At 37.4% G+C, this 27,050-nt stretch overlaps 1 protein-coding gene across 1 annotated transcript in view; it reads right to left on the reverse strand.

The window, feature by feature from the left end:
• CHID1 (chitinase domain containing 1) overlaps positions 1–27,050 on the reverse strand; it is a 103,145-nt gene that overhangs the window by 56,352 nt on the left and 19,743 nt on the right. The window contains exons 9-10 of the mRNA XM_017806532.1: positions 9,280–9,381; positions 7,882–8,037 (exon numbers count right to left, since the gene is read on the reverse strand). Coding sequence (XP_017662021.1) covers positions 7,882–8,037; positions 9,280–9,381 — 258 coding nt within the window. The remainder of the gene's footprint in view (positions 1–7,881; positions 8,038–9,279; positions 9,382–27,050) is intronic.

Below are 27,050 nucleotides of genomic sequence, written 5' to 3' on the forward strand. Positions count from 1 at the left end.
TCACAGAACTTACAGGCTCCTATTTAGCCCTCTTGCTCAATCAATATCCTCACTCACAAACAGGGAGGTGAATGTACCTGTTCTGAGCCTGGCAATACAGCTACCTTGCACTTCACACGAAATACCATTCTAGAGGAATTTTCTTTTTCTTCTCAAACCTTAAGGACAGGCAAATAACAAAAGGCAGAAGCTATTTTCAAAAGGTTTAAAAAGATGTAGTATACGGAGATATTTTTACTGTTTTCAAAGACAGTTTCTTCCTAAAATAGTGTCACAAACCCAAAATTTGGTTTAAACAATGAAATGCCACACATTAAACATATAAGAAATGGGTAACTATTTAGGATATATAGATATATTTTGGGCATAATCTTGTAGATTTCATTGAGTTTCCAAATAACTAATTTGTAATAATTTCCATAATACTGTATTTTTTCCTAAAAGTAGATGAAGCATCAGAGTGTGCCTTGATTTCCATTTTAGCCATGAACAACATTGCATTCCAGTAAAATTCTGAAATGCAACTCTCCTAGTTCTAGAGCACAAAATCCAAAAACTTACTTTAGCTCTAATTTATTACTCAGCATTTCTAGATCCATTCTCCTAACAGAGACGTGAATCAATTTAGGGTGGAAAAACTGCACTCTGCTTGCTGGCATTACTGATATACTGAAATATCTCATAAAATCATAAAGGAAAAATTTATTGGACCTTGTACCAATACTGAATGTTATCACCAGAAACCGTATTCAATCATCTGCCATGTAATTCCAAGTGTAAACAAGCTGTTTGCACAAATCAAAAGCTGTTAATGTTGTGGAACATACTTGGAGTTCTGTTACTTCAAAGACTATATAGCTATATGCCCCATTACTATTTCCTGCAAGTATCGCTTCAAGGCTATTCCTAAATCTTACATATTTCCATTTTCCCTCAGTTATTGAGTCCTTCCATTGGTAATTAGATGACTCTGCACACTTTGCTGCTGTAATTGCTACTTTTCTCTAGAATTGCAATAAACGTGCACATTTATTCTTGCCTTCTGAAAGAACTATGCCCCCAAAAAAATCCTTGAGAAATGTAAAAATATTTTTACAGACATTTTCCCACTGCCTTATGTGAAGAATAATCTATGTAACTTTACCATTTTTTTTTATTTGTACTGTTTAAAAGCACTGTGTCAAAATGAAAGGAGGCATTTGGATTGTGTGATTCTGCCTATGTCAAACTTACAGTTCATATAAGGATGGAGCTTCTACAATAAAAACTAGCACCACACCTCAGTCTGCATCATTGAGCAGTCTCAGAGTACATAAAATATTTGCCTTTTTTGGATGAAACAACTGCAGAGGCACTCTGACTGCTGAGTTTCAGCCCATAAGACCAAACTAGAGTCATCCCAAAGAAAGAAGCCCCCAAAACTCATTGTGTAAGCACTAGGTCCCCAGCACCACTTTTGTGGCAGTCTGTTTGATTTGACAGCATACAAATAGCCAAGTAATAAAGACAGGACTTCATTTAAAAAAAAAAAAAAAGAAAAAAAAAGAAAAGAAGAGGCACAAAAACCTGTGCTTTAGCAGGAATTACTTTATGTTTCAGAGCTTTCTTTGGAAGCCGTGCTCTTCAGCAAGTGAAGGAGTATATAGTTGTCTTCCTCTAAATTCAATGAATTGAAATTACATTTGAATTACCAAGAAAGTTCATCCCAACTTTTAAAACCATGATGATGATATTCAGATCAGTTTCAAAAACCCTATCTTGATTTTAAATCTGACAGTTTCCCCAATAATCATGGCAATTCAATTCACTGAACAAACTAATGTTAAAATTAGATAATAAGGATTGCAAGATCAGTTTAAGATTAGAAAAACTCCAAGCTACTTGCTCTTGAAATAAAAGCTTGTCTGTTGAAAAAAAAAAACCAAGCATAACATCAAACAATGCCCTTCCTTCAACAAAATACAAATGATCTCATTACTGTCACTTTTGTAGTAAGAGAATAGACAATCAGTCTAAAATTCCAGTTTCTTGTTTCTTTTTTTTTTTTTTCTCCCCTCAAGAAAAGGTCAAAAACTCTCCCTGGTTAGAAATAAGAGAAAAATATATCCAGCTGCCTGCAGCCAAGACTTTAGCCTATGCATCCATCACTGCCTTCTAGGTCCCAGGGCAGACTACACCCAGGCTGCTGTCTTTTGGCTCCAAAAGAAGACTTCATGCTTTCAGAATCAGAAGCTTCCCAGAGGAATCTATAATGCATATGGTCCAACAAATCAGCACAGTGCACTTAGCCAGTTCTAGGCTAACTTACATAAAGACACTATGCATTTTCAGGAAGCTCTTACCACACATCCCCAATTGATTTGCAATGGAACTGAACACAATGAGTACCTTGTGAGGGACAGCCAACACCAAGCAAAAATGAACCATTATCTTTTCAGCACAGGGCATGAGAGAGGATGGGGCAATGGGAGCTAAGGGATTCATAGTGGAGTGATCTGGACACATACATAGTGTTATCTGTTCTATGTTCTTTGATAATCATCACATATTTGCAGAGATTCAGTCAGAGCTAGTAGTGGTTTTAAGTCTACTACTGGTGATCTCACAAGCCCAAATAAGGCTACCAAAGGCATGAGTGTCTTTCACTCTACACTGGGTGCAGACACCCATATATAAATCTAGGAACACAAGTAAATTTAATTTACGGTAAAGGTTTCTGGCTCTTCTCTTTGTTTTAAACCACAGAAGTAATTTTACTAATTTCATCATGCTATCTTCTAATCATTAGAGTACAATAATGAGACAGTAAAGAACTTTATCCTTATTATTGTGTCAACATTTAACTGCCTAAATATTGCCTCCAGCAAATTTACCATCAGAAAAAGATCCTGAGACACAGAGAAGAGCACATTTTTAAAGCAGATGCACTGAGATATACACACACCCTCATAGCCGATATGTCATTGTACAACTGAACTTCAGAACCAATCATTTGCTTAATAAGCAAAAGCCACCTTTTCCTCATTTCAAAAGAAATAAGGAATACGTTTTACATTAAAAACAACTAATATAGCTTTTGTATTTATCATCATATTTACAACTTGGATAAGCTGAAAAATGACCATAAATTTACTTCATAAGATGTTCTATCCAACTTACATGAATCAACAAGTCTGACACTTTCAGCTCACACTCACCTTCCATTCCTAAAGGGATGGAGGGACAGATATACCATGGAAGCCACACAGAACAGAATACCCCAGAGGGAATTTAATAGAATAAACCTTTTGAAACACTCCTGAAATATTTAGACATTTGTAATATAGAAATAACTTCTGATTTCAGGCCCAATTGTAACTTCCTCCCATCACTGCCATGATTTTACCATCTGACCCAGCAGTACAATTTAAGAAGAAAGAGCTTAACAGTTTCTCCAATGAAAAGGAGAGCTGGTCAACAGGTCAAGGCATTCAGTCCTACAGAGCTAATTGGTGGATCAGTTTATTTGAAATACTAGTATCTCCCCAACATTATATAACCAATGAGAAAAACAGATTAAATCAGGAGACAGAATCCTGGCATACAGGGAAGTAATGGAAATCCTGGGAGAATTACAGCATGAAGAGAAATGTTGCAAAACCCTTGCAGCTTGAAGAGTAAAAGTGTTCCTGGCAGTAGCTTTTTTGCTACCTTCTGTAAGACAAAATCATGAGTCACAGTTGGCCCAAATATTCTTAAATTGCTGCTAATAAAGACACTGCCATGATAATTCAGAGAAAAAGTTCACCTCTAACTGTTTCTAAGTACCACTTTTTACTACCTGCTATTTACAAAATGGCAGGCAGCCAATAAAATTCTCGGTAGAACTCTATATCCTCATATTGCTTGCAAGTCATCTTATTTTCTATCTCTGAATAGCACAATGCATTGTCAAATTAGTTTCTCCCTTGCTTCATCTGGCAATTTATTATATCAATCTTCTTAAATGTTTAAAATTAATATAAAAATCCCTATTCAGATTACTTTAAATAAAATGTAAGCATACACAGCACTGTTTCAAAATAATGGAATTATTCACATAACTATTTTCAATAGCTAAGGCTGGAACAAAAGCAGATTGAATGCAGAATATACTCAAAAGTTATATACAGTCAGGTGAAACATTAGAGATGTATCTTCCCTCTTTCAACACTATACAAAAAAAAAAAGTGACAAAATAATACATTAAATAATACTTTACTTAAATAATACATTAAATAATAATAATACATTAAACTTACAGTGATATGCTCAATAAAGAAGGTTGATTTATTAAAGGTAAGCAACACCATATGACAGCTTTTGATTTACATTTCTTTTAATTCACAGCTGGCAATGAAGTCTGTCAGTTCCCCTTTGGTCCAGGTCATAACGGGTATAGATTTTAGATGGTGTGGAATGAAAAACACCACTACACTGTTGTCTAATCCCCCACTGTTGTCTAATTCTCCCGTGAGAATATAAAACAAAACTGCAACTGATATATAATGTCTCAATGATTAAGAGAGATTCTGTAGAGCAGATAGCTAAAGGCGAAAAATGTACACTGGAAGTAAGAGCTCGTGAGATTGAGTGGCTTGCTGACCTACTACAGGTCTCTAAAAAGGACTCAAAGGCAAAGATTCCTCAGAAAGCCTAAACAATTTCTTAAGCTTCAGGGTATACTGAAGAATTATTCACCCAAGACATACACTTTTGAGGTGAACAGGAAAATACTGTCAGGTTGCATATCAATAGAGGACATGCTGGAACCAGCTGATCATTAGAACAGCAAGTCAGCAGCACCAGATGGTTATGTTCAGATTTCAATACAGTGGAAAGTTATAATGACTGCATTTTAGCAATTCAGACACCTGATTCTTGAGAGCCAGGGGGCAGAAAACAGTGCCAGAAGCACTAGAGATGATTTGGGAATCACAGACACAAAACCTTTATTTCCAGTTTAGGGTTTCATACAAATTATGTCCCAATGAAATATACTTGAATGTAGCTTCCCTCCACATAATCCAAAATGGCACTTGGTTAATTACAGCACCAGAATGTGCTGTAATCTCTGAGACTGACTCATTGTATCAACAAGTCATAGTTGTCACTGAGCTGCAAGACAAACACATTGTTACTGCAGTTATAGAAACTGCAGTTCCTACTGTAACAACCAAGGACAAACTATCTTGTGCTGTAAGAGAAAAATTGTTTTCATTTCATTTAATCCTGAGACACAGATATATATACATGCAAGCATATAGGTATACACCTATTACTTCTTATGATGTGTATAAAGGAAACAGGATGTTACACAGAAAGGTTGTATATCTTTTCAAGTACTTCTACCTTTAGATTACATTCTGCAATAAAAAACACTGCCAAATAATATTTTATGCAAACAGGGATTCTACTGTAAGTTATTTTATGAATTTCTGGACTGAAAAAATATGCAGTGAATGAAATCTACCTATGTTCAGAGCCTCTTTCCATCACCTAATTCCTATCCTAAATAAAAACAAAAACACGAGACCAGCAAAGGTTTCTGCATTCTGCGTGCAATCCTATGTATATGCTTTACTAATAATCAATTTAAGTGCCTAATACATTGACATAAAACAACTTGAGAATATACAGTTTGCCACTGAATCTTGCAGTTTTCCATCCTTGTTCTTAAAGAGGATCAGACTCCCGTGCATATGCTTCAACAAAACAGTGTGCACCTTACAGTGTGTCAAGGAGCACTGACTTGTTGGGTACTTGTACAAGCAATACATTTCAGATGCAAAAACTTAAGCAGAAATCTACAACAAAGTTGATACTCACCACACTGCATTTAACTGAACACATTTTGAATTAATTTTAATACCAGCACTTTAGCTTAACGTCGCTATCGCTACAATATAGGGAGGGTGTCTTAAAGGAGTCATGAATCAATCTTCAAAACTTCTGGCAGGCCAAAGGACTTCCTTACAAACCACCTGATACCAATTAAGTGGCAGAAAGCTCATTTTACATAAAAAACCTTTCCCCCCCCATTTTCTCTATGTCAGAAGCTTGGCCTATTTTGAAGCTGTTTTACCTTGAATCTATTTTACTATTACATTATTACACATGACATATACAGCAAAGACTAATCCATAACTGTGTATGCTCAAAAATATATTTCTGGAAAAATAACCACTGACTGGTGGGTAAGGCAGCAAATTGAAAATGAGTGTGTTTTATGTACAAACTCAAAGTCTCTTAAAGATTTTGTCCAGAACCTTGCTCCTGGTAGATATCTGAAAAACTACAGTCATATGATCTGTCAATGAAGAATATGTTCACAGGACCATTCTCTGTATAAAACATATTGTACCACACTGTGTACCACTGTCCTACTTACAGGTGAATATAGCCTCTTTTACTGAAAGTTAGAGTAATCATACGTGAATCTTAGTTAGGCTATTTTTGCCATTAATTAAAAAGCAACATGAATTAATGCTATATGAAATTAATACTATGAAAGGAGAATCTATGAAAAATAAAAGTAGATGCCATCCTAGTGCTCAGTGTTTTTTTCAAGTAGAAACTTCATTTCACAAGTTGCAGTTCAGAAAAAAAAGCAAGAACCTTTTACTCTGCTAGATAGTGCTATACTCCTACTTGCAAAAGGAACTAAATATTACAGTGAAGCTAAATAATTTTGCTGAGCTTGTATAATTAGGTCTGTAAATCAACAATGCTTTCACTATTGAGTATTTCTCCTGCCTAATCACTACAACTAACTTTACAGAAATCATTCTGAAATACTCTCTATATACCTTTTGCTACAGACAATGGCTTTATTTTCCCCTTTTCTGTTATTCAGTCAGATTCAAACACAATTCAGTACTGGCAGAAATCTGTGTCTAGAGTATTATATCCCTGCAAAGAGCCAAGGAGAAGAAGGAAGAAAGCAGAGGCAAGCACAATGATGAGTGTGTGTTTGTGTAACTGAAGACATGGATGCAAAAATTCAGAACCCTGCCTTACACAATCCACCTCAGATAGTATTTCAATGTCTATAAAACAGTCTGTTATTATATTTAAATATTGTGCGGTAATGAACTTAGTAACCTCTGAACGTGAGAACAGTCACCTTGTGTGCTTTAGGTTTGTTACCACTTGGCTTGGTTCTATTTCAAAATATAGTAACAAATTTCTGAACAAACCTGATTTTCCCGCCAAATTCATTTTTCTTCTGCCTTGATGTACTATATCCTGACTGTATTTTTACAAAGTTCGCTGTTATTACCCAAAACTAAAACCATTCTCCTCTGAGAATCAATATAAAATTTTAAGCTAGCTTTGGAATATTTCCGTTTATCTTGTTATAGATTTTTTTTCTCCAAGTGAGCTTCTTGCAGCTTTTTCTACTGAAAAGAAACTTGATGGCACATTGCTGTCTGAAATCAGTATCAAATTTCAAAGTAAAAGGTAACAACTTCGGGAACTGAGAGAAAAAATCCTTAGGAGAACTGCATGAATCCCCAAAATGATAGAGAGCATAAGAAAATACTGCAGAACATTTTAACACAAAGATGGCAACCTGCATGTACAAACATGGATAGAGGAAAGAGGGAAAACTACACGAATCATTTTTCCACAGGAGTTCTGACAGGATGACTGTGCGATCTATCTGCATTTCTGTACAGTGAAGAGAAATTACAGGTCTTACTTTAATCAGTGAGCTACTATTTCAGGTGCAGATTTGTCACTTTTGCCATTTCTATTTTGCTAACAAAGCCATATTTCTAAACAAGAATACTTGTGAATTTCTAAGTTTGGTGAGAAAATATATTATACATAAGTACTTACTATCCAGAGAAGTCATACCTGTTACCAAGGATTGGCTCCCCAGAGGGTCCCAAAGCAGAATAGTCCATGCCATAGAAATTCAGCCCTAGAAGTATTTTATTCCTCCATTTTGAATCAGGATCCAGTACTTGAACACAGGTTCGTACCCAGGGAAGGGGGGAATTTGGACCAGGTCTGTCAAGTTAGCAAAAATCAAACAGGTTGTCAGAAGAAGTACATGTTCACTCTCAGCCTTCTCTTTTGACTTGTGCAATTGTAAAAAAAGCAAATTATGGTACACAAAAATCAGTGAAGATGAGCCTACAATCCTATGAAGGTTAAATGTACATTCTTCAGTGGCTTGAAGTGCTGAGGCACAAAACATGCTTGCCCCACTCTTGACTTTGTCATTCAGTTCCAAGGTTCAAGGGCATAAAACTCCTTACAGTGGGTAAGAAGAGGTTTCCCCCCAGCACATTTTCTCTGTCACAGGGCCTTGCACAATGCCTACACTATAATTCAAAACTCTGCATGACTTCAGTTGTTTTCCAATACCATCCTCATCCTCAATGTTTTTACGGCCAACTGGCAAAACATACTGGGACAAAATCCACTATTTACTTACAGAAAGAACCATATAATTATGACTGGTAAGCAAGACAGGTTTCAATGATAGTTTAACATTTACTTATGGAAAAAAACCTAAAAAGGCAATAACTTAACAAAAAGTTACATTAAGAAAAAGAGTATAGCCTTAATACACAGAGTAATTGAATTGTTATATATATAACAGAATATTGCACTCATTTAATTTCTATCTCTTTGGAGAGGAGACCAGGTTTTCCCTCAAACACTCGCTAACATGATAAAAGGCACTCACTAACATGATAAAAGGAGAAGTATAGTCTTACAAATATCAACATTACTCCCTACTAATTATCTGCCTCAAAGCCTTCATAATATCTGTGCCATTAAAACCCAATATGCCAATACAGTAAAGGAATGTTGCTGGAAATCATGTTCATGTCTAAAGGCAGATGAACTATAAATTGTGCTTTAAAGCTAATTTATTCAACAATGATATGTTGTAGATTATTCGTGTACCTATCCTGCAGAACTGTGCTAAATAACTCAAAACAAAAGAACCTGGCTTGGAAAAGAATAAGTGTCAGGTTATCCTTTTAAAAAGATAAGTTTTTAGCTCGAGTACAAAGTCTCCATAATATCCAAACCCCAAAAATACATTGCTGTTAAAAATGTACTGAGTTATGGGCTTGTTCACAAGCCACCTACCCCAACTACTAATCTAGAACTTCAGTATGTGGTACAGTCAGAACACACTGTCCACTCTACTAGAAAAAATTAACTCATACTGTAGATTTAATAATGACTTAACAGTTCCTTCAACAATCTTTCAAATGTTAGATGGAGCCTTACCGATGTGGTGCTGAATAGTCATATGTCATGAGACTGAAGCTGTCTACTGCTGAGGCCAACTGATCGAATTCCTTCTTTGTGAACATTCCCGGCTGGTTAGTCCTTCCAAAACAAAGCAAAACAGAAACAAGAGGAAGAGATAAATTACTACAATAACCTGGCTTATTCTCTCCTTTGGGTTTCATACAATTTGATCACATAAGAAAAATCTTTCATTCTGAGGTGGCAAAACAAAAAAAAAGATATTTCAGTGCCATTCTTATAATAAATGTCTAAGAAAAAAAAATAAATTTAATGCTAGGTAGGTTGCCAGTGGGAATAATCATACTGCCACAGCATACTTACCAAATAAGCATTTCTAGCCTGGCTACAACACTGATTATAAAGGCTATGGACTAATCAAATTGCCCTAGGTAGCAATCAATTGAACTCTAAAAGTTTTTACAAAACCTTTAATTGCTTGGCCTGTCAAACTGGTTTTGACACTTACAAAACTAAGTTCTCTGAGGCATACTTAAATAAATGGATGGGTTCAGCTTTTGAGAGAAAAACATAAAGCAAAGATAAATTTTTTATTAATCTCAAAAAGAACAATAATTTCTGTTTATGCTGTACTTAAGAAAGACTATACAAACCTGTTTTCTTTAAACAAAAACAGATCCATTTCTTTCTTTGTGGAGGGGAAAGGGAGGGGAGGAAGAAATCCATTCTATGACCTTCTCTAGACAAAAGTCTAGTAATGCCTTCAGCATATTTTCGTATGAAATATGGAAGTATTAAATACTTCCACCTTTCTTTTTGCCTACCCTTGATTTACAAAATATAGCACTGGATTATTATTTACCTTAGCTTCATGGGTGAGAGAGTGTATATTTTGTCAGTTTTGGACTCATACTGGCTTCCTTCAACCATTCAAGCTGGAAACAATTAATTCACACAAGTTGCCTGAAAACACTGAATCTGTTTCAAAGAGAATTCGTAACTTCAAACTAGTAGCACAAATAGCACAGCAGGGAACATAAGCCAGCCTTAATCACATTGCAAAGATGGGACTGAACTAAAAAGGAAAAGCTGCTGCCAGGAGAACCATGTCCTCAGCCAGAGGGCTCTGAAGCATGTTAACATGAAACAAATAGGTAGAGAAGTAGCATATTGTCCTAAATAATCCAGGAGAGCAGAGTTTATAGTGGGACAATATAAAAGAAAAGAAAAAGTGAAAAAAGGTTGTTTAACAGGTACAAAGTCTGTAATGCATTTCTGCTATTCAAGAGGCAGACTTACAGGATTGCACAAGATTCCTCTAGAGAGTAGAGCAGAGAGACTGAAGAATCCAGACCTTCCCAATAATATCAGAAACCAATGCTTGCTCTAGAAATTAGTAGGCAATCCCTGTCTAGACAAGGTACACTTTTAAACCACTCATATTCCATCTTAAATGTAAAAACTAAAGAGATGCTCAGTGACAGATGCAAGTAATAAACAGAAAAATCACATATTTTGACCCTCATCCCTTTTGGATCAGTTTGCAAATTCTACATCCAACAATATGTGCTGAGTGGATCACCAGAGCATAACAGTGTTTATTTATCAGTTTACAAGGACACTTTTTGTTCCATTGCACTGGAAAAGAGGTGAACAGAATACAGGTTACAAAGAGGGGCAGATTAAATCACATAACATGCCTGTTGTGTTACAAGAGAGCAAAGCATGAATGATATGTGCAAGACAGGTCAATGAACCCAACCAAACACACCCTGGATTATGGAGCTGTAATCTGTATGAAGCATAGCGGTGTTGTGGAAGTCTCAAATTGTCAGAAACAGTGATATACTGGTCCTGTGAAGGAGCAACCCCATTCCTTTCCTTCCAGGGTTTTAACAAATTAAAACAAATCCTCACTTCTGGAACCTATTGGGTTTTTGTATAGTTATCTGCTTGTCATTTAATGTAATTGCAAACTACAGTTGTTCTACAAGAATTAGAAAAAAAAAAATCAAACAAATCTTTGAAACAATGTCATGGCAACTTGGATGTCTGTAGGCAAAGCAATTCCCCAGTGCAAACTCCAGCAAAACACATTTTCATTAAATTGATTGTGATTACTCATGAGGGGAAAAGCATAAAAAGTAATTATAATGTGTATTAGGTATTAGGGTAAGTTGGATTGCTTTATAGATTAAGCTAGGTACTACTTAATTGAAATTTGCATGTGTAACTTAAGAAGAAACACACAGGTTAAAATGGATATTCTCATCATTTTCTCCAAAGCAATCTTGTAACTCAGCTGCTTCCATGACATAGGAAAGCCATCTAAGTGGCAAGGGCATAAATTTCCAACTTGGAACAAACCCAGCAGCAATGAATACGCTTTGTCCATTCACGTATAGTGTTAAAATACCACCACTCTTCATAAAAAAGCAAGCACCACTCACCATTTCAATGGCAAGTACCACCAGTCAACTCTGCTATAGTCAAGCACTTTGGGAAACTGTCCACTGGAGCAAAAACCAGACTATTTGATTCATGCCTTTAGAATTGTTCTGAGTCAAGAAAACTGGCACTCAAAGATAAAACCTAAATATTTTTCAACAGCTATTATGCTTAAAATTTGAAGCTTTCCAATCGTTCTGATATTTAATTGTAATCTTAGCTCAAGAGCAGGTATGTTCTACTGACTACTTTGTTGAGAAACCCAGCACAAAGACATTCAAGAGAGTTGGCACATAATATGTGAAGTCCATGAAAATAATATTTCCCATATCTAAGTCAAAAGCCTGTCATTCTTTTAAACCCTGAATACCATTTCCAAAATATTCAGTGAAGTGGCAGAAATTTCATCATTGTCATTTATTAGCTCTGTACAATATACACAGAATCATCGAATATGCTCAGTTGGAAGGGACCCACAAGGATCATCGAGTCGAACTCCAGGCCCTGCACAGGACATCCCAAGAGTCATACCACGTGCCTGAGAGTATTGTTGAAACATGTGTTGAACTCTGGCAGGCTTGGTCCTGTGACCTCTGAATATTTCCAGTCTTCTAAACTGAGACAGACTCTGCTCTCACTTGGGATTGTTTTTTAGCATGGCATGTTTCATTTTAAAACTTTCTCAAGAAGATTTAAGAGACACTGTGGAAGGAGGGGAAAAAATAACAACTGAGTTTGCTCTGTAAATCTGTTCTTAAAACTCCCATTGGTCTTGAGCATCCCAGGGCTCCTCTCAGCCCCTCTGCAAAACTAGATCCAAACCCTTCCCCCAAGATCCTGAAATTCCTCCAGAGCTGGGAGAAGGATGATGATGATGGAGGAGGGATACCCCAGGTGGCAGAGTCCACGGCCCCAGAGCTCCAGGCCCCGGAGGTGTCCTGGTGCCGGGACACGATCCCCGGGCAGCACCGTTCCACAGAGCGCGGGGTTGGGGAGGCCACACGAGCGATGGGACCAGAGGCACTCGGGGGATCGAGGCCCCTGACCCGGACGTAGTGCAGGGCACCGTGGGGTTTTTTTCAGTAACTTGTATTCAACAAAATACATGAACGTGAACTGTAATCAACAGAAAAACTGAACTATATAAACTGAATCTATAACCAAACCTGCTCCTCAGTGTGTCCCCCAGAAGAAACACACAACAGGGATAAGAAAAGGATAAGACCAATGTTCTGGAATTGCTGAAAACCCTCGCCTTACACTATAAACCAGAACCATTTTTTTTTCTTTTTAGTTCTGAGATGCTTGGTTTTCTTTTGCTATTAAATAGGCCTTAAACTTGCTCGGGCAACTTCTCATAGTTACAGGTTTGGCTTGTGCTATTACTGAAAAAGCACTGGAGTTTTTAGCTCCGTTCAAGGCAGTTTCAATGTGGCAGTGCAGTATTATGTCTGACCTATACGACCAGGCATTACATTGTATTATTATGTCTTCCTTACTCATTATGCTCTCAATGTTTCCAGGAAAGAGAGCTTCTCTAGCAATGATAAATACTCTGGTGAAAAGAAAATGCAAAGCTAGGAAGTGTTAAGACTCGAGTCATCACTCAACCTACTTTTCTTTCTGATGGACAATTCATGATCCAAAAATTCATCATAGACTTCATAGTCTACTTTCAGTACAGAGTTCTAAGTCTGTGATAAAGAAATTCCCTTACACAACCATCTTCCTATAGGAAACCTCAGGAATGGAATGTGATCTTTACAACTTCTTCTCCTCAGTAAGACAGCAATGGCAACCCGGCAGAACTCAAAGAACAACTATTCCCCTGAGAGCATAAATCTTATTTGCACACATTCTTGAGAATTTGTCAGAATTTTCCAATGGCACGCTGTATATGTATATAAAAAACCTCTATTACTGGGACAACAACACAGACTTAGAAGACAAAATCACCTATTTTCATTGGTATTTCTTAGCTTAGAATTTCAAATTCTCTTTTGACCATTCTATCTTTTCATGTCTAAAATAACTGCAGGGGAGTTTGCTTCATAGCCTAGAATGTCTATTATCTGAATCTTCCAAATTCCATACAGTCATATGTATCAAAATCCCTATTAATGCTTGACTGATAAGTATTTCTATAAGGTTTTGACTTTTCAGTGTTTCATATTGAAAGACTGGAAAAATACTTCAACAACACAAGACACTTTCATTTACTTTCAAATGAATCTACATTCTCAGCTACTTCTTGTCTCACTACAATTACTCTCCAAAGGTGGTGCAACCGACTGCTATTCCCTGCAAGTTTGAACTGCATTCTTGTTGGGTTACCTCACCTTCTCCCTCCCTTATAAAAAAGAAGTTTCCTGTATCCTCACATCTTTGAATAGCCTTCATAATGGAAAACTGATTGATTTTCTGTTTCTGCTATGATTCTATTTCAGAAGTCAGCCTCTCAGTAATGACTTAATTTTCTTGTCATGTATAATTTTCTGTAAAGCAACTGTTTGCAAATCTTCTCCCATCTTTCTTCACCATCAGATATTATTTGTTTTCACAGCTCGTTGCAGACAGAAGCATCATAGTATAATGCTAATCTATTTTATGAACAGAGCACTGAATTCAGTTAATGCACAATCACTGAATAAAAATTCACTGTTTCTTTCTGCATGAAGTCTGTTCTACAGCAAACAGGAGAAAGAGCTAAAATGTCTACCCTGTTCATCATACAATTATAGGCATTGATAATGAAGTAATCAAATGCATAAACAAGCTAAATCTGAAACTATTTTCATCTCAGAAAAAATCCTCTACAGTTTTGTAATTACCCTTTCTCATTTTAGGTTTTTCAAAACTCTTAAGATGACAGCTCACTGAAGGAATTCTCCACTGTCAATACTTAAAAAACAGTTCCATATGAATCCTGGTTTCCATGGATGTTTTGCAACTAGATTTTCTGATGTCTTATAGATGTCTCATCTACAATGTCCTCTTACAGCTGGGTCTTGGGGAAAAAAAAAAAAAAAGATATGTTATCTTCATCTATCCAGCTGTCTATTTTCTTTAAGTGACAAGGATCTGATGATTAATACTCTATGCTTATGTCAATTAAGTCTGAAACTGGTCAAATGCCAAAAAAGCTTTAGTAGAGAGATGAAAAACATGAGAGAAAAAGCTTACAGACACCTTGTTACCTCAGAAATCAGGCTAAAAATGGAATTAAGATCTTTCTACAATAACATTGTATGAAGTAGGCAAGACAACAATAGGATCTTGACATAATACTGCTGTTCAAAGCCATGAACAATAATTACAGATCTAATCCCTGCTGTCAAAAAAAGAACGTGACCATACTAAATGTTTAACTAAAAGAGAGAGACTCTCACACAGATGAAAACAAATTTACTACATAGTAGAGGATGAATTCCATGCAGTTGATTGGAGATTTTAAAAAACAAAGCATGTTCTCCATCTCTGACCTCTCTCCCTCAGCAAACACATCCTTGCAGACAACAGATCAAGGCCTTTGCAGAGATGAATGTTCAGAAAGTACACATGCTTACTATTCAAATATCTTTACCAGTATTTGTAATATAGAATTCTTTTTCTCTGTTTCCATTCTAAGGACAAAATGATGCAAGAGATGAAGGATGATCTAAACACAGTAGCTGATCTTGTGCCCTAAAAACCCAGATCAATATGATAAATCAGCGACTGTGCATTCTAGTACCAAAAATGTTAGTCCATTGAACCACAATCTTGAGGTCAGTCCATTTCAGGAGAAACAAATAACAAAAATTCCAAGTTAGTATAAATTTCTTTCCCCCCACACTTTTTTTTAAACAATCTCTGTATGATTATCTTATTCCTCTTAAAAGAGAAATAAAAATAAAACTGAAAGGTAATTCCATAAAACCAGTGCAATCACCTCTGCTCACATACACTCTTCCAGTCTGGTTCTACTCACAGAACGCTCTCACAGTTCCACACACTAAAGCATTGGAACAGATGAAGGCAGAGACAAAAGTAGGAGGTTCCTTCCTCTCTCAACGAAACGCCATCTTCTTAATATCTCCAAATCCCATTTTGCTTATGTAATATGAAAGGCTACTTTATTGTTAATAAATCAGAGAAACATCATCCCAAGACATAAAAATTATAAAAGAATGAGCAAATGAAAAAGGAGAATTTTAATGGAAACATGACAATTTAGTTGTTCATTTGTAAGGAGTTGGAACAGCCTGAATATCCCAAGATATTAGCAAGCCTGGGCTAGACATCAGGGAAAACCTTCTAATGTAGGTGTAGGTAGTCTGGGAGCACTGTACTAAAATTCATTCACTTGTAGGTTTTAAGAGCTTGTTAGACAAACTTCTATGAAAAGTCATGTAGTTAGGATTTGCCTTATTATAATTTTTTTTTTATTTGCACCTTCCAGTACTATTCTCTACTACTCTGAATAGTAGCTTAAATTCAGAAGTAAAAACCTGCAACCCTGCTTGTGCAGTGTCTTTGGTTGCCACACTGGTTTCATTATAGGAATGGTGACATTCAGATGTCTTCAGAGCATAAGGGCTACCTGTCAGTTGTCCACAAAAAAGACCATAATTTAAAATAAACAAACATCTCCACCGAAACCCCCAAACCGCATTACTGACTGTGTTCAAGTCTTCTTAATGGCAAAAATCTCTTTACCAAGTTCTCAGATAAGATTAGGATAGGTATTTGAAAAACAACAAAACCTAGCCAGCTTCACAAGCAAGAAAATTGTAACCAAGTGCTACAGATTCACAATACAGGAGCACTGGGAGTGGCTACTTCATACACTACGAGTGCTTCATATCACCAGGGGACTGTAAATTATAACAGCAAAAAGATTAACAAGTAAAAACTTGCTATATTTTTATCAGGAAACAAAATGGTATTTATGTACCTAATGAATTTTTCGCAGAACATTAAGGGCTGGCACTCTTCTTTAATATACACATCCCACCCCAGCTGTTGCCTTTGCAGTCCTTGCTCTCCAAATAGAGAGAAGCATGGGATATGCTCTTGTCATGGAGTAGCCTACACAGTTTTCATGGAGCCAAACTAATTACCTGTGGCCCATCTGGTTTAAACCAGTAACAGAAGTCAAGAAGGAGAAACATGCCAACAATTATATGTCCTGAAAAAAAGGCATGAAGCCTCAGCAGACAGCTAGGGACAAATGAGCCTGAAAACTGCTGCCCTCAGAGCTGAGGCATGCTGGCAGACCAGTCTGCACCACTTACACTGTATTTTTCAAGTAACTTAAGAATTTGTATCTGAAACTCTTAATTCAACATAAGAATTACACCTGTTTGACCTAAACAGGCAATTTGAATATCAAAGAAGAAAAAAATTTCTTTTGATACTTGTCGCTGTATTTACTGGTACTATTTTTGGGAAGGTCAATTGTTCTCCTTTAGTGCTGTTTCTGTTATGTTGTTTCACCCTGTTCATCAGAGTCATTTAAGCAAGGCTAGGCATAAATGAACATCCACTGTGTCACCATTTGCTTATCCTAATTTCCAAACTATTCTAGTGCCTTTTGTGCCAGGGCTTAATGCCCAGGCAAGCCATGCTCCAACAGCAGAACATCATGCAAAACAAGCTTGTACTCTGGAGCATATGAGCCTAATTTAAAAACTCTAACACACCAAATGTAGCCTTAATTCCTCCTTGCAAAGATTAAAATGCTCATCATTTTTCTTCTCCTCTTTTTTTTATTTGGAAAGTTTTCCAACTTTACACTGAAACTTATGCAGTAATTGCTCTATACCAGCTAGCTCAGGATTGGCAGAGCTACAAATGATGGGCCATGGGGAAGAATACATTCCACGCTTTCTTCTCTTTGCCCATTATTAGTTGACCTACAAGTTATTTTAATGATTCTCCCTAGTGGGAATTCAAAACCAGATGTGTACACTTGCTTCAGCAAGTGTCAGTACAGTGGCATTAATTTTACATAGTAAGGCATAGTCTTATAAAAAGCCAGTTCTAAGAATAGATTTGTTCCTCTCGAGTCTTTTGTGAATCTATACAAAATGCATGGAACTTTTCATGGCTGTAGTCAGAGCCATGCTATGCTGAGCTGGCAGCCCAACAAACAGTAGCAAAAACAGGGAAGTAATCAGCATGGGAAACAGCTGTAGTTTGGAGTGGTTAACAAGCATCCAGATTTACTGTAGCTAATAGAATTGAGTTTAAAAAAGAGAGGTGACTGACAGACCTGTATCTTAAGCCTTTATACAGGGAAAAACATAAGCCCAACAGCATGACTCTGAGTATGATTCAATAGTATTACTGTAATTTGAAGACATTATTGAACTTTCTCCAGTAACTGTTACTCAGAAGTAGTTAGTAGTCATTTTCTATCCAGCTTTCTGTTCCCCTCAATATAAACTCATATCTCAAGTTGTATCTTGTGATCCAAATCACACATATTTTACGGGTTCTCTAGTATGCAATAAAAACCCAACTATGCCTAGACAGCCCACTTAAGAGTCATTTCTGTGCCTTCTTGGGTGCTGAATTTTATGCACAGAGCCCAACTTCAAAATTTCTTGATATATAATTGTACTCTCCATATTCCTGACAGTCCTTTTTTTTAGGATACTTACAGGAAGATTGACAACTACGGAAAAAAATGGAGGACAATGTGTTATTATCAACCAGGCACAACAAATAGGAAACTGTGCATAGTTAGCTTTCAGATTTCCCTTTCCAAGTCCCATTTTCTTTATATTGCTTGTCCAAAGGCATTGTCTTCCAGCATCAAATTTCATTATTGGCAACAGTAAGCATGGGAGAGTATACTCGGTGTATAATTGCTAACTCTACAATGAACACACACTGGTTGTTTTTAGAATTGCTTGCTTTTCTGTGACCTCATTTGTCAAACTGGAAAGAAAAGTAAGAAACTTAAATCATGCATAAAGTTCAGAAAAGTGCAGCAACAGCATTATTAATTTCAACAAAATAAGACTATTATGACCAGGTTTCTCACAAGTATCTTAACCTTTCATAACTTTAAGTGTGGGTATTGGTAAAGCAGAATCGTACTTAATAAACAGTAGTCTACAAAGTTGGTTTTCTAGTATACTGTTATTTGACATAATCTGATAATTGAAAACTCCATCTGAAACAAGCAATACATTTCCTGCTAGTTTGATCCCTGGCATTATTCACTTACCAAAATTTCAAGGCTTTACATTCTGGCCCTGAGAATAATGTTAAAAGTAAGTGACAGTTCCCATTTCACTCCAAATCAGAGACATGTTAGAAGCTGCTTATAATTTAATTGAATTTGTTTACCATACATTATCATAAAAATTGCCCTGCTGTTTACTTGCAGATTTTGCATCTGATTTACTACTTGCTAGAAATACTTCTAAGGAAAAGAGTGTGTGTATATATACTGGAACAGTAAACCAACAATCATATCATTCTCTATACACAAAGTTATGGCAAGACAATTGAATCCGCAGCAACTTCTAAAGATGACAGGCTCCTGGTATAAAGCAGATTACCTTAATAATTATGAGTATCTGTTAATAATCAGTTTCTAAGAGACCTTTATCAATATGCAAAACACTGGTCAATTGTGGAATCCATTAAGCTGAACAACTGTGAGATCAACAAGCAATTTTTCATTCAAATTTTTCAGTCAAATATATATGTATATTTATAGGAAAAGAAGAAAAGAGCATGTCAGTACAAAGCAAAAGGAGGGACAAGATGTCTGCCCTGCTGCCAATCTTGCCCAAGAGGCAGAGTAGCAAAACTAAACTGGTATCCACCGCTACTGCAGTAACGAAGACTGCAAAGATTCAGGTAATTTTCTTCGCACAGCAACTCCAGGAAGAATAAGCTGAAGCTACTTAAGACAGTCCTTTACATCCACAACGTTTTTGCAGAAAGAATAAACTAAGTAGCTAAAATGTTAACTTCGAAGAAGTGCTAGTTTAGTAGTAGAAAATACTGACCTATACATACCTAGAGAGAAGCTTTAAGTAACAGCAAGAGAGGCTGTAGATTCTTCTTTCCTTACATATGCAAATATGAAATACAAATTTAGGGATGCTTACTGTATTTTGATGAGGCAAGAGCACACATTATGTTCAAATATTTAAAGAGAAAAAAGTAGTCTAGGTTCCTGCAGCTCTAAAGTGAAAGCAGCTGCACTACTGCTGTGCATTTCAAGAAGTCAATAAAGACAGACAAATTGTTCTAGAAGCTGTGAGGTTAAGTGCACCTTTTATCAGGGAGAAACATGTTTGGTTTTAATTTAAATACCACTTTGATATATACTATCAGAAACTGGCCAGGAGATAACAAATTATTCTAGCTAGCCTGTATGCAATGTACCAACAGTAGCATTTTCTGAGAATGTCGTGAGGACAGCAATAGCTACAGTGGTTTGTTTACAATGTCCTTCACTCTTGCTAATAATCCCAAACACTGTATCCCATAAGGTTAAATGAAATCCTACTGCTCAATGACCTCTGCTTTGTACTGGTGTGGATGTTATTAAAACATCGCTAAGAACAGCAGCTATTTTGCATATAATTACTTAAATCAAGGAGTAAGGTCTGATATACATCCAGTTATTATCATGCTAGACTTGATAAAATTACTTAAGTATAAAGCTACTTTGTGTTACCTGGGGCTTCTTAAACAATTGAAACAATCTCTTCCTAAAACTGTCTTCCATGCATTTTAATTATGCTTGATACATACAAAGCTCCAAAGTTTTAAAGATTTTCAGCATATTTTTGATATTTTTCTCAGAAATACAGCAATCACTATTTTAACAGACTTTTCATCTGTAATTCTAAAACTCTTAATAGTGACAAAGTAACCCATGCTTTCTGTAGCTTTATCATTTACTCAAAGTATGACAAAACAAGCTCTTAATATCTCAAAGGTGATCTTCCTTAAAAGAGACCCCAAAAATTCTCAGTAGCATGTCACATAAGTTGAGATATTTCATAGAATTATGTAGGTTGGAAAAGACCCTTAAAATCATCCAGCCCAACTGTTAACCTAACACTGCCTAGTCCACCACTAAACCATGTCCCAAAGCATTGTGTCTACACATCTGTCAAATACCTCCAGGGATGGTGTCTCCAACCTCATCCAACCCTTTTGGTGAAGAAATTTTTCCTAATACCCAATCTTAAACTTCCCCTGGTGCAACTTGAGGCCATTTCCTCTCATTGTATTATTTGTTACTTGGGAAAAAAGACCAACACCACCTCATTACAACCTCCTTTCAAGTAGTTGTAGACAGTGGTAAGGTCTCCCCTGTGACCCTCCTTTTCCTCCAGGCTGAACAATCCCAGCTTCCTCAGCCAGTCCTCATGTGACTTACTCTCTAGACCCTTCAACAGTTCCACTGCCCTTCTCTGGAAATGCTCCAGCATCTCTATGTCTCTCTTGCAGTGAGGGGCCCAGAACTAAACACCGGATTTGAGGTGTGGCCTCATCAGTGCCGAGTACAGGGTGATGATCCCATCCCTAGTCCTGTTGGCCACACTATTTCTGATACAAACCAGGATGTCATTGGTCTTCTTGGCCACCTAGGCATGTGGTTGGCTTATGTTCAGCTGGCTGTTTACCAGCACCCAGGTCCTTTTCCATTGAGCATATTTCCAGCCACTCACCCCCATCCTTGTAGCACTCCATGGGGTTGTTATAACCCAAGTGCAGGACCAGGCACTAGGGCCTTGTTGAACCTCATACCCTTGGCCTCAGCCCAGTGATTCAGCCTGTCCAGATCCCTCTGCAGAGCCTTCCTGTCCTCCAGCAGATCAACATTCCTGCCCAACTTTGTGTTGCCTACAAACTTACAGAGGGTGCCCTTGATCCCCTCATCCAAATCATTGATAAAGATAATAAACAGGACTGGCCCCAACACTGAGCCCTGGGGAATAGCACTTGTGATCAGCCACCAGTTGGGTTTAACTCCATTCACCACCTCTCTCTGGGCCCGGCCCTCCAGCCAGTTTTCTTACTCAGTGAAGAGTGCATCTGCCCAAACCAAGAGCAGCCAGTTTCTCCAGGAGAAATCTGTGCAAAATGACTCATGTCAAAGGCTTTAATAAAGTCCAGGCTTTAATAAAGTCCACATCTCCCCTGCTCACTAAGGGGATCATCTTGTCATAGAAGATCGGGTTAGTCAAGCATTGTTCCTAAACTCACGCTGACTGGGCCTGATACCCTGGTTGTCCTGTATGTGCTGTGTGACGGCACTCAGAATGATCTGCTTCATGACCTTCCCCGGCTGGGGAGGTCAGACTGACAGGCCTGTAGTTCCCCAGATCCTCCTTCTGGCACTTCTTGTAGATGGGCATCACATTGGCTAACCTCCAGTCAACTGAAACCCCCACGGAGAGCCAGGGCTGCTGGTAAACGATTGAAAGTGGCTTGGTGAGCACTTCCACCAGCTCCCACAGTACTTGTGGGTATTCACTTGTGGGAATCCACTTGTCAGTGGATCCCATCTGGTCCCATAAGTTTGTGCACATCTTAAGTGGTGTAGCAGGTCACTAACCATTTCCTCTTGGATTATGGAGGCTTCATTCTGCTCCCCATCTTCCAGACTCCAGGAAGGATAGAGGAGAACACTCATTGTGCTACTAATCATTTAGCCAGTCATCTCAAGGCCCTTAATTCTCTTTTGATTGCCCTGAGACTTCATTGCTGCCTACATGAAAAATCAATAATGGATAATAATCCAAGGGCCACATCTTTGACTCAGGCCCCAGGGTGGCAGAAGACTTCCCTAAGAAGTGGGTCTCATCAAAGGGTCTCCTATAACAATAACTCATCTTTTTTTCTTTATGGAAGAGGTTTTGATGCAGGGCATAGGCCAACTTAGTCTTGGCAACTCTTCCAACCTAGATGCACCATCATCCTCATCGTTGCTCAGTTCCACTTGCAGAGCCTCCTACCTCTTATCCCAGGGCATCCGAGAGGGTGGGGTAGTCACAGAGGAGACCCAACTGCTGTGCCAGGCAGGAACTTGCTGCCATTGCCCCCTATCCCTTTAGTCACCATGTTCAGTCAGGTGGACAGATGACAGGGAATCTTCTGTGTCATGTGCCCTGTTTGCCTAACAGGCCTCTCCCAGGGAAGGTAGCGTCTGATTCCCACAATCTGTTTCTCTCTTGAACACTTATTCACCTTCTCTCCGAGTTCCTTGAGGTTTTTCCAGTTCAGGAAAGCTCCCTGGGCACCACACTAGAGTGCTCCACCACAGATCACATTGACATTGCAGCCTCTCAACTCAGCAACTGAGTTTACTTATTTACTTCAGATTTTAGTTTTTCTCATTTACAGACTCCATACAACACCAAGAGATAAAGAATCCTCTGTTGTTCAAGAAGTGGCTACTGTCTTGTAACCTGAAGACAGGTGTTTAAAAAGGATATCCATCACACAGGACAAACTGCCTGGTGAATATCCTAACCATCAAAATGTAAATTTTGCACAGTATTATATTATGAAGTGGTACAACCAATGTCATTTTTATTGTTACTTTGTGCAAAGGATTATACTTCAGGGAACAATAAAAGCCAAAGGAAAGTGACTACTAACAACCCGTCTGTAAATACAGAGTTATTTAACACTGTGTTTAGCAAAAGTAACAGCTTTTAATGACAGTGTACACCAAGGTGAGCCTTAACATATTGATATCATATGTCCAAAGATTGTAATAAACTACAAATGGCCAGAAAGGCCATGATTATGCATCCACGGATACATCGAAAATCCCCGTGAAAACAACATCCTACCAACAGCTCTCGAGAGCATTTTGTCTGCCTTTGCTCCTTCTCAGAGCAACAAGAAACAGGAGTATTACTGATGCTCTTTCTGGTGATAGTTTATATAAATAATCTTAATTTCCTTCACTCATTGTTTTATTCACAGTAAGTGGGAACCACAATGGATAAAATGGTTACTGAACCTGGACAAAATAAGCAATAATCTAGTCAGATGAAATTCAACTTACTTGCAGACAGAAAAGAGTTACTATACAAATTCAAAGTCTCACTTTTTGCCTTTGAAAATGCATCCCTAATATAATAAAGAATGTAAGCAAAGAGAAACAAAATAACCAACTCAGTCCCTGTGATTTAAGAAAACAGGTGGAACCAAACTTCAAGGCCCATTTGACATATTTATTTTTTTCCCCCAACATATACATGCATATGCATATTTAGGCATAAAGACAGTTCACTCAAGCACAGCTAACCTATTTGGAAAGAGGCTTGTGAAATCAGTATAAAAACATCCACACAGCTTTCACCAGTATAATTACTACAGCTCAATAAATCACTGAAGTGCATATATTTAAGGCAGGAATTTAATCAAGCCCAGGATTAGTAGGACAAATGAAGTTACTCAACATCACCAATGGGCAGAAAATGCCTGGCTACCCATTGCCCTTTTAGAAATGATACTCATAGTTTATACATGCATCAATACCCATGCATGTTAAAAGCAGTAAAATTCTAACATTTTGAGACAATCTGTTGAAAGACAGGTTGGAAGTCTTCAGCAACCCATCTGCTCTAGCAACCACTTAACACACCACTGCAATCCTAGCACCTCTCTTCAGACATTTGCAACTCCAAGTCTCCAATCCCAAGGAAGAGTTACAGTATAACACACACACTTTGCAGAGCATAGCTTTGGCTCCTGCTCTTCCTCTCTCTTGTAGATCACTTATGTTTGCAGGAAAATCATGCAATTCCTGGACATCAGGTGGATGGAAATACTATCTCAATCTCTGTTTGCCACCATGGGAGCTCTACATGCATTCTCTGTGACAGTAAAACTTGCTGGAGAGATTCCTGCCTCCTAATCACCCTCCACACACACTCCCAACTCTTGATTATGCCAGCACAACTGCCTCTGGTTAATGTTGTGAAAAGCTCTAAAATGTCTGGATTTAAAAAAAAAAAAAGGGAATGAAGTTTTCTTTTAGCCCAGGACATTTCACAAGCAAACCAAAAATCAAAGGTGTCACCGGAAGCTTTAGTTACCAAAGCAAGCTCCAGCTGGAGGATCAGTCTTCACTTGGGTTTTGTTTGAAAAAGTTGCTTTTGAGAAGTTAAACAGAGGACCCAACATGTTTCCTTCCTGCATCACACACTCAATCTCACGTGCAATGCTGCATTTTCCAGACTGCTTTTCCCTAAGCAAACTAGTATTTTTAGCTCTTAAAAGCATCTCCTTTCAGATAGCATTTGCTGACAGACTGCTTTGATCTTAATGCATATCAAAGGAGCCTAAATTACAAATTCCTAAATAAACTGCTTACATTTGACTATGCTCTCTCTTTAAATTTTAATCAGGGTAGAACACAAAAGGAACAATGTTTCAGCCCCTAGCATCTCAGTTGGTTAGGGTATTCCACATACAGCTCATGTCTCCTTTATCAGTCTATTGCCAGCTGCTGAACTCCAATATATTATTTGATTCTTGATGGTACTTATTTCCATATCTTTTGCTGTATTTTTGATTAACAGTCTACAGTGATTCCAACAAATAAAGAATATAAAATGCATTAAAACACACTTTCAACCACGTGTAAGTGTTAAAACCCAAACTGAATTTCAAGATATTCAATACACAATAGGAAGCACTTTTCAGTTCAAGCCCTGTATCCTATGAATCAAAAATCTTCAAGTACAGATGCTATTTAAAAAGTCAAGTAAGGTAGAAAGAAAATGTCAAGATTCTGATATTTGACATCATTAAACCCAACGTACTTTAAGCTTTAAAGTATGCATGGACATCGTGAATGTTTTAGGATGTTTCTGTAACTTCTGAATATATTTTCAACAACCTATTTACTCAAGAAGTTACAGTGGTTTTTGTAGTTAATGCAATAAAAACACACACATGGAAGACACAGACAGGTGGCTCATGTAAGATTATTGATTGAAAAGAATGTCACTAATGTATTCTCCTGGGCAATAAAAGTTTACGGATAAATCCTACAAACTTTAGGAATGCATAAAGAAACAATATAATTGGTTTAGAGGAATTAGACTTTCCTTCATATAAACTACAGTTGTTATTTCCCACAGCTGAAAACCAGAAACACTTCAGTACTCCTCTACAAACAGGCCATTTAGGGATAGGCATATAAAACTCATTTCAGGTTAAAACTTGCACTTTAGATAGACAGCTCTTCCAAGCTGTAATAGGGCATCCCTAAAGCCCAGTTCAGAAATGTTTCAGAACTGTGACCTCACTATTATGTTGATATGCAGGACAGCAGGAGGCAGTAATGACAACAAAGATCCAAATCTCAGTGTGGTGTTCAACAGAGAAATAGTCCCAAAAGTTACAGTTACCATAACAATGCAAATTCTGGTCCAGGCAAAACTTGTTTAAGAATCCAGAGGTCCTATAGTGACTTCAACTCTTGTTTAGGGATTTAGAAAAAATAGACCGTAGAGGGACTTAAATAAACAAAACAGATTTAGGTTCCTCCAGCTAAAAGACTGAACTTGGTAATGTCAATAGGCATCACGATGAACAGGAATATTGAGGTTTTCACTATTCTCCATTTTCTCCCTAACACCATAAGAACAAATGCTCTTCAAATGTAGAACACTGTTTACAGCAATTACTTAAATTCTACCAGAGCATTAGCATTTTAAAAAGCATCTGTGTGATGCAGTGACTGATAAAGCACTTTAGAAAAATGTTTTAAAGTGTTCTCCTTTGCTTTATCTGTAACAGACTACAATTAATGCAACAGAAAATTACTTTAAAAAGTAACTATCAATTGAGATTAAATGTAGATCAGAGGGCAGCATGAAAGACTGGAATAAATGACAGACAGGAGAGAAGACATAGTAGTTTCTCATTATTTTTGACTTAACCAAATCACAAGAAACCCGAAGTATTTGTTAGCACCACTGAAAATCCATGCGACGCAAAGGCATACCAGCCCACAGTTTTCCAGAGAAAACTGCAAGAAATGAGAGGATTAATGATCCAGAACCAAGGTAAAAGCAGAAGTGCTTGAGGGATAGGAAGGAACCTCCTCAAAATGCAACTAGGCCTTCACTCCCTAAAGAAAAGGGCTCTGCACAAGTATTATTTTACAGAATTGTCTACTTTATCAATGTACATGGAATTAATTTTGCCTTCTTTTCCCATAGTTTTCAACACATTGAACTCTCTGCCTATCAAAATTTGGTGGTCAGCCGCACACAGAAGCAAAGTGACTTTGCATCAAACAAGCTACTTCATTTTAAGGATATAAATCGGTTATACCATGCAACAGA

The sequence above is a fragment of the Lepidothrix coronata genome, unplaced genomic scaffold (genome assembly GCF_001604755.1).
Source record: "Lepidothrix coronata isolate B3197 unplaced genomic scaffold, Lepidothrix_coronata-1.0 Scaffold1, whole genome shotgun sequence".
NCBI classification, from domain to species: Eukaryota; Metazoa; Chordata; class Aves; order Passeriformes; family Pipridae; genus Lepidothrix; species Lepidothrix coronata.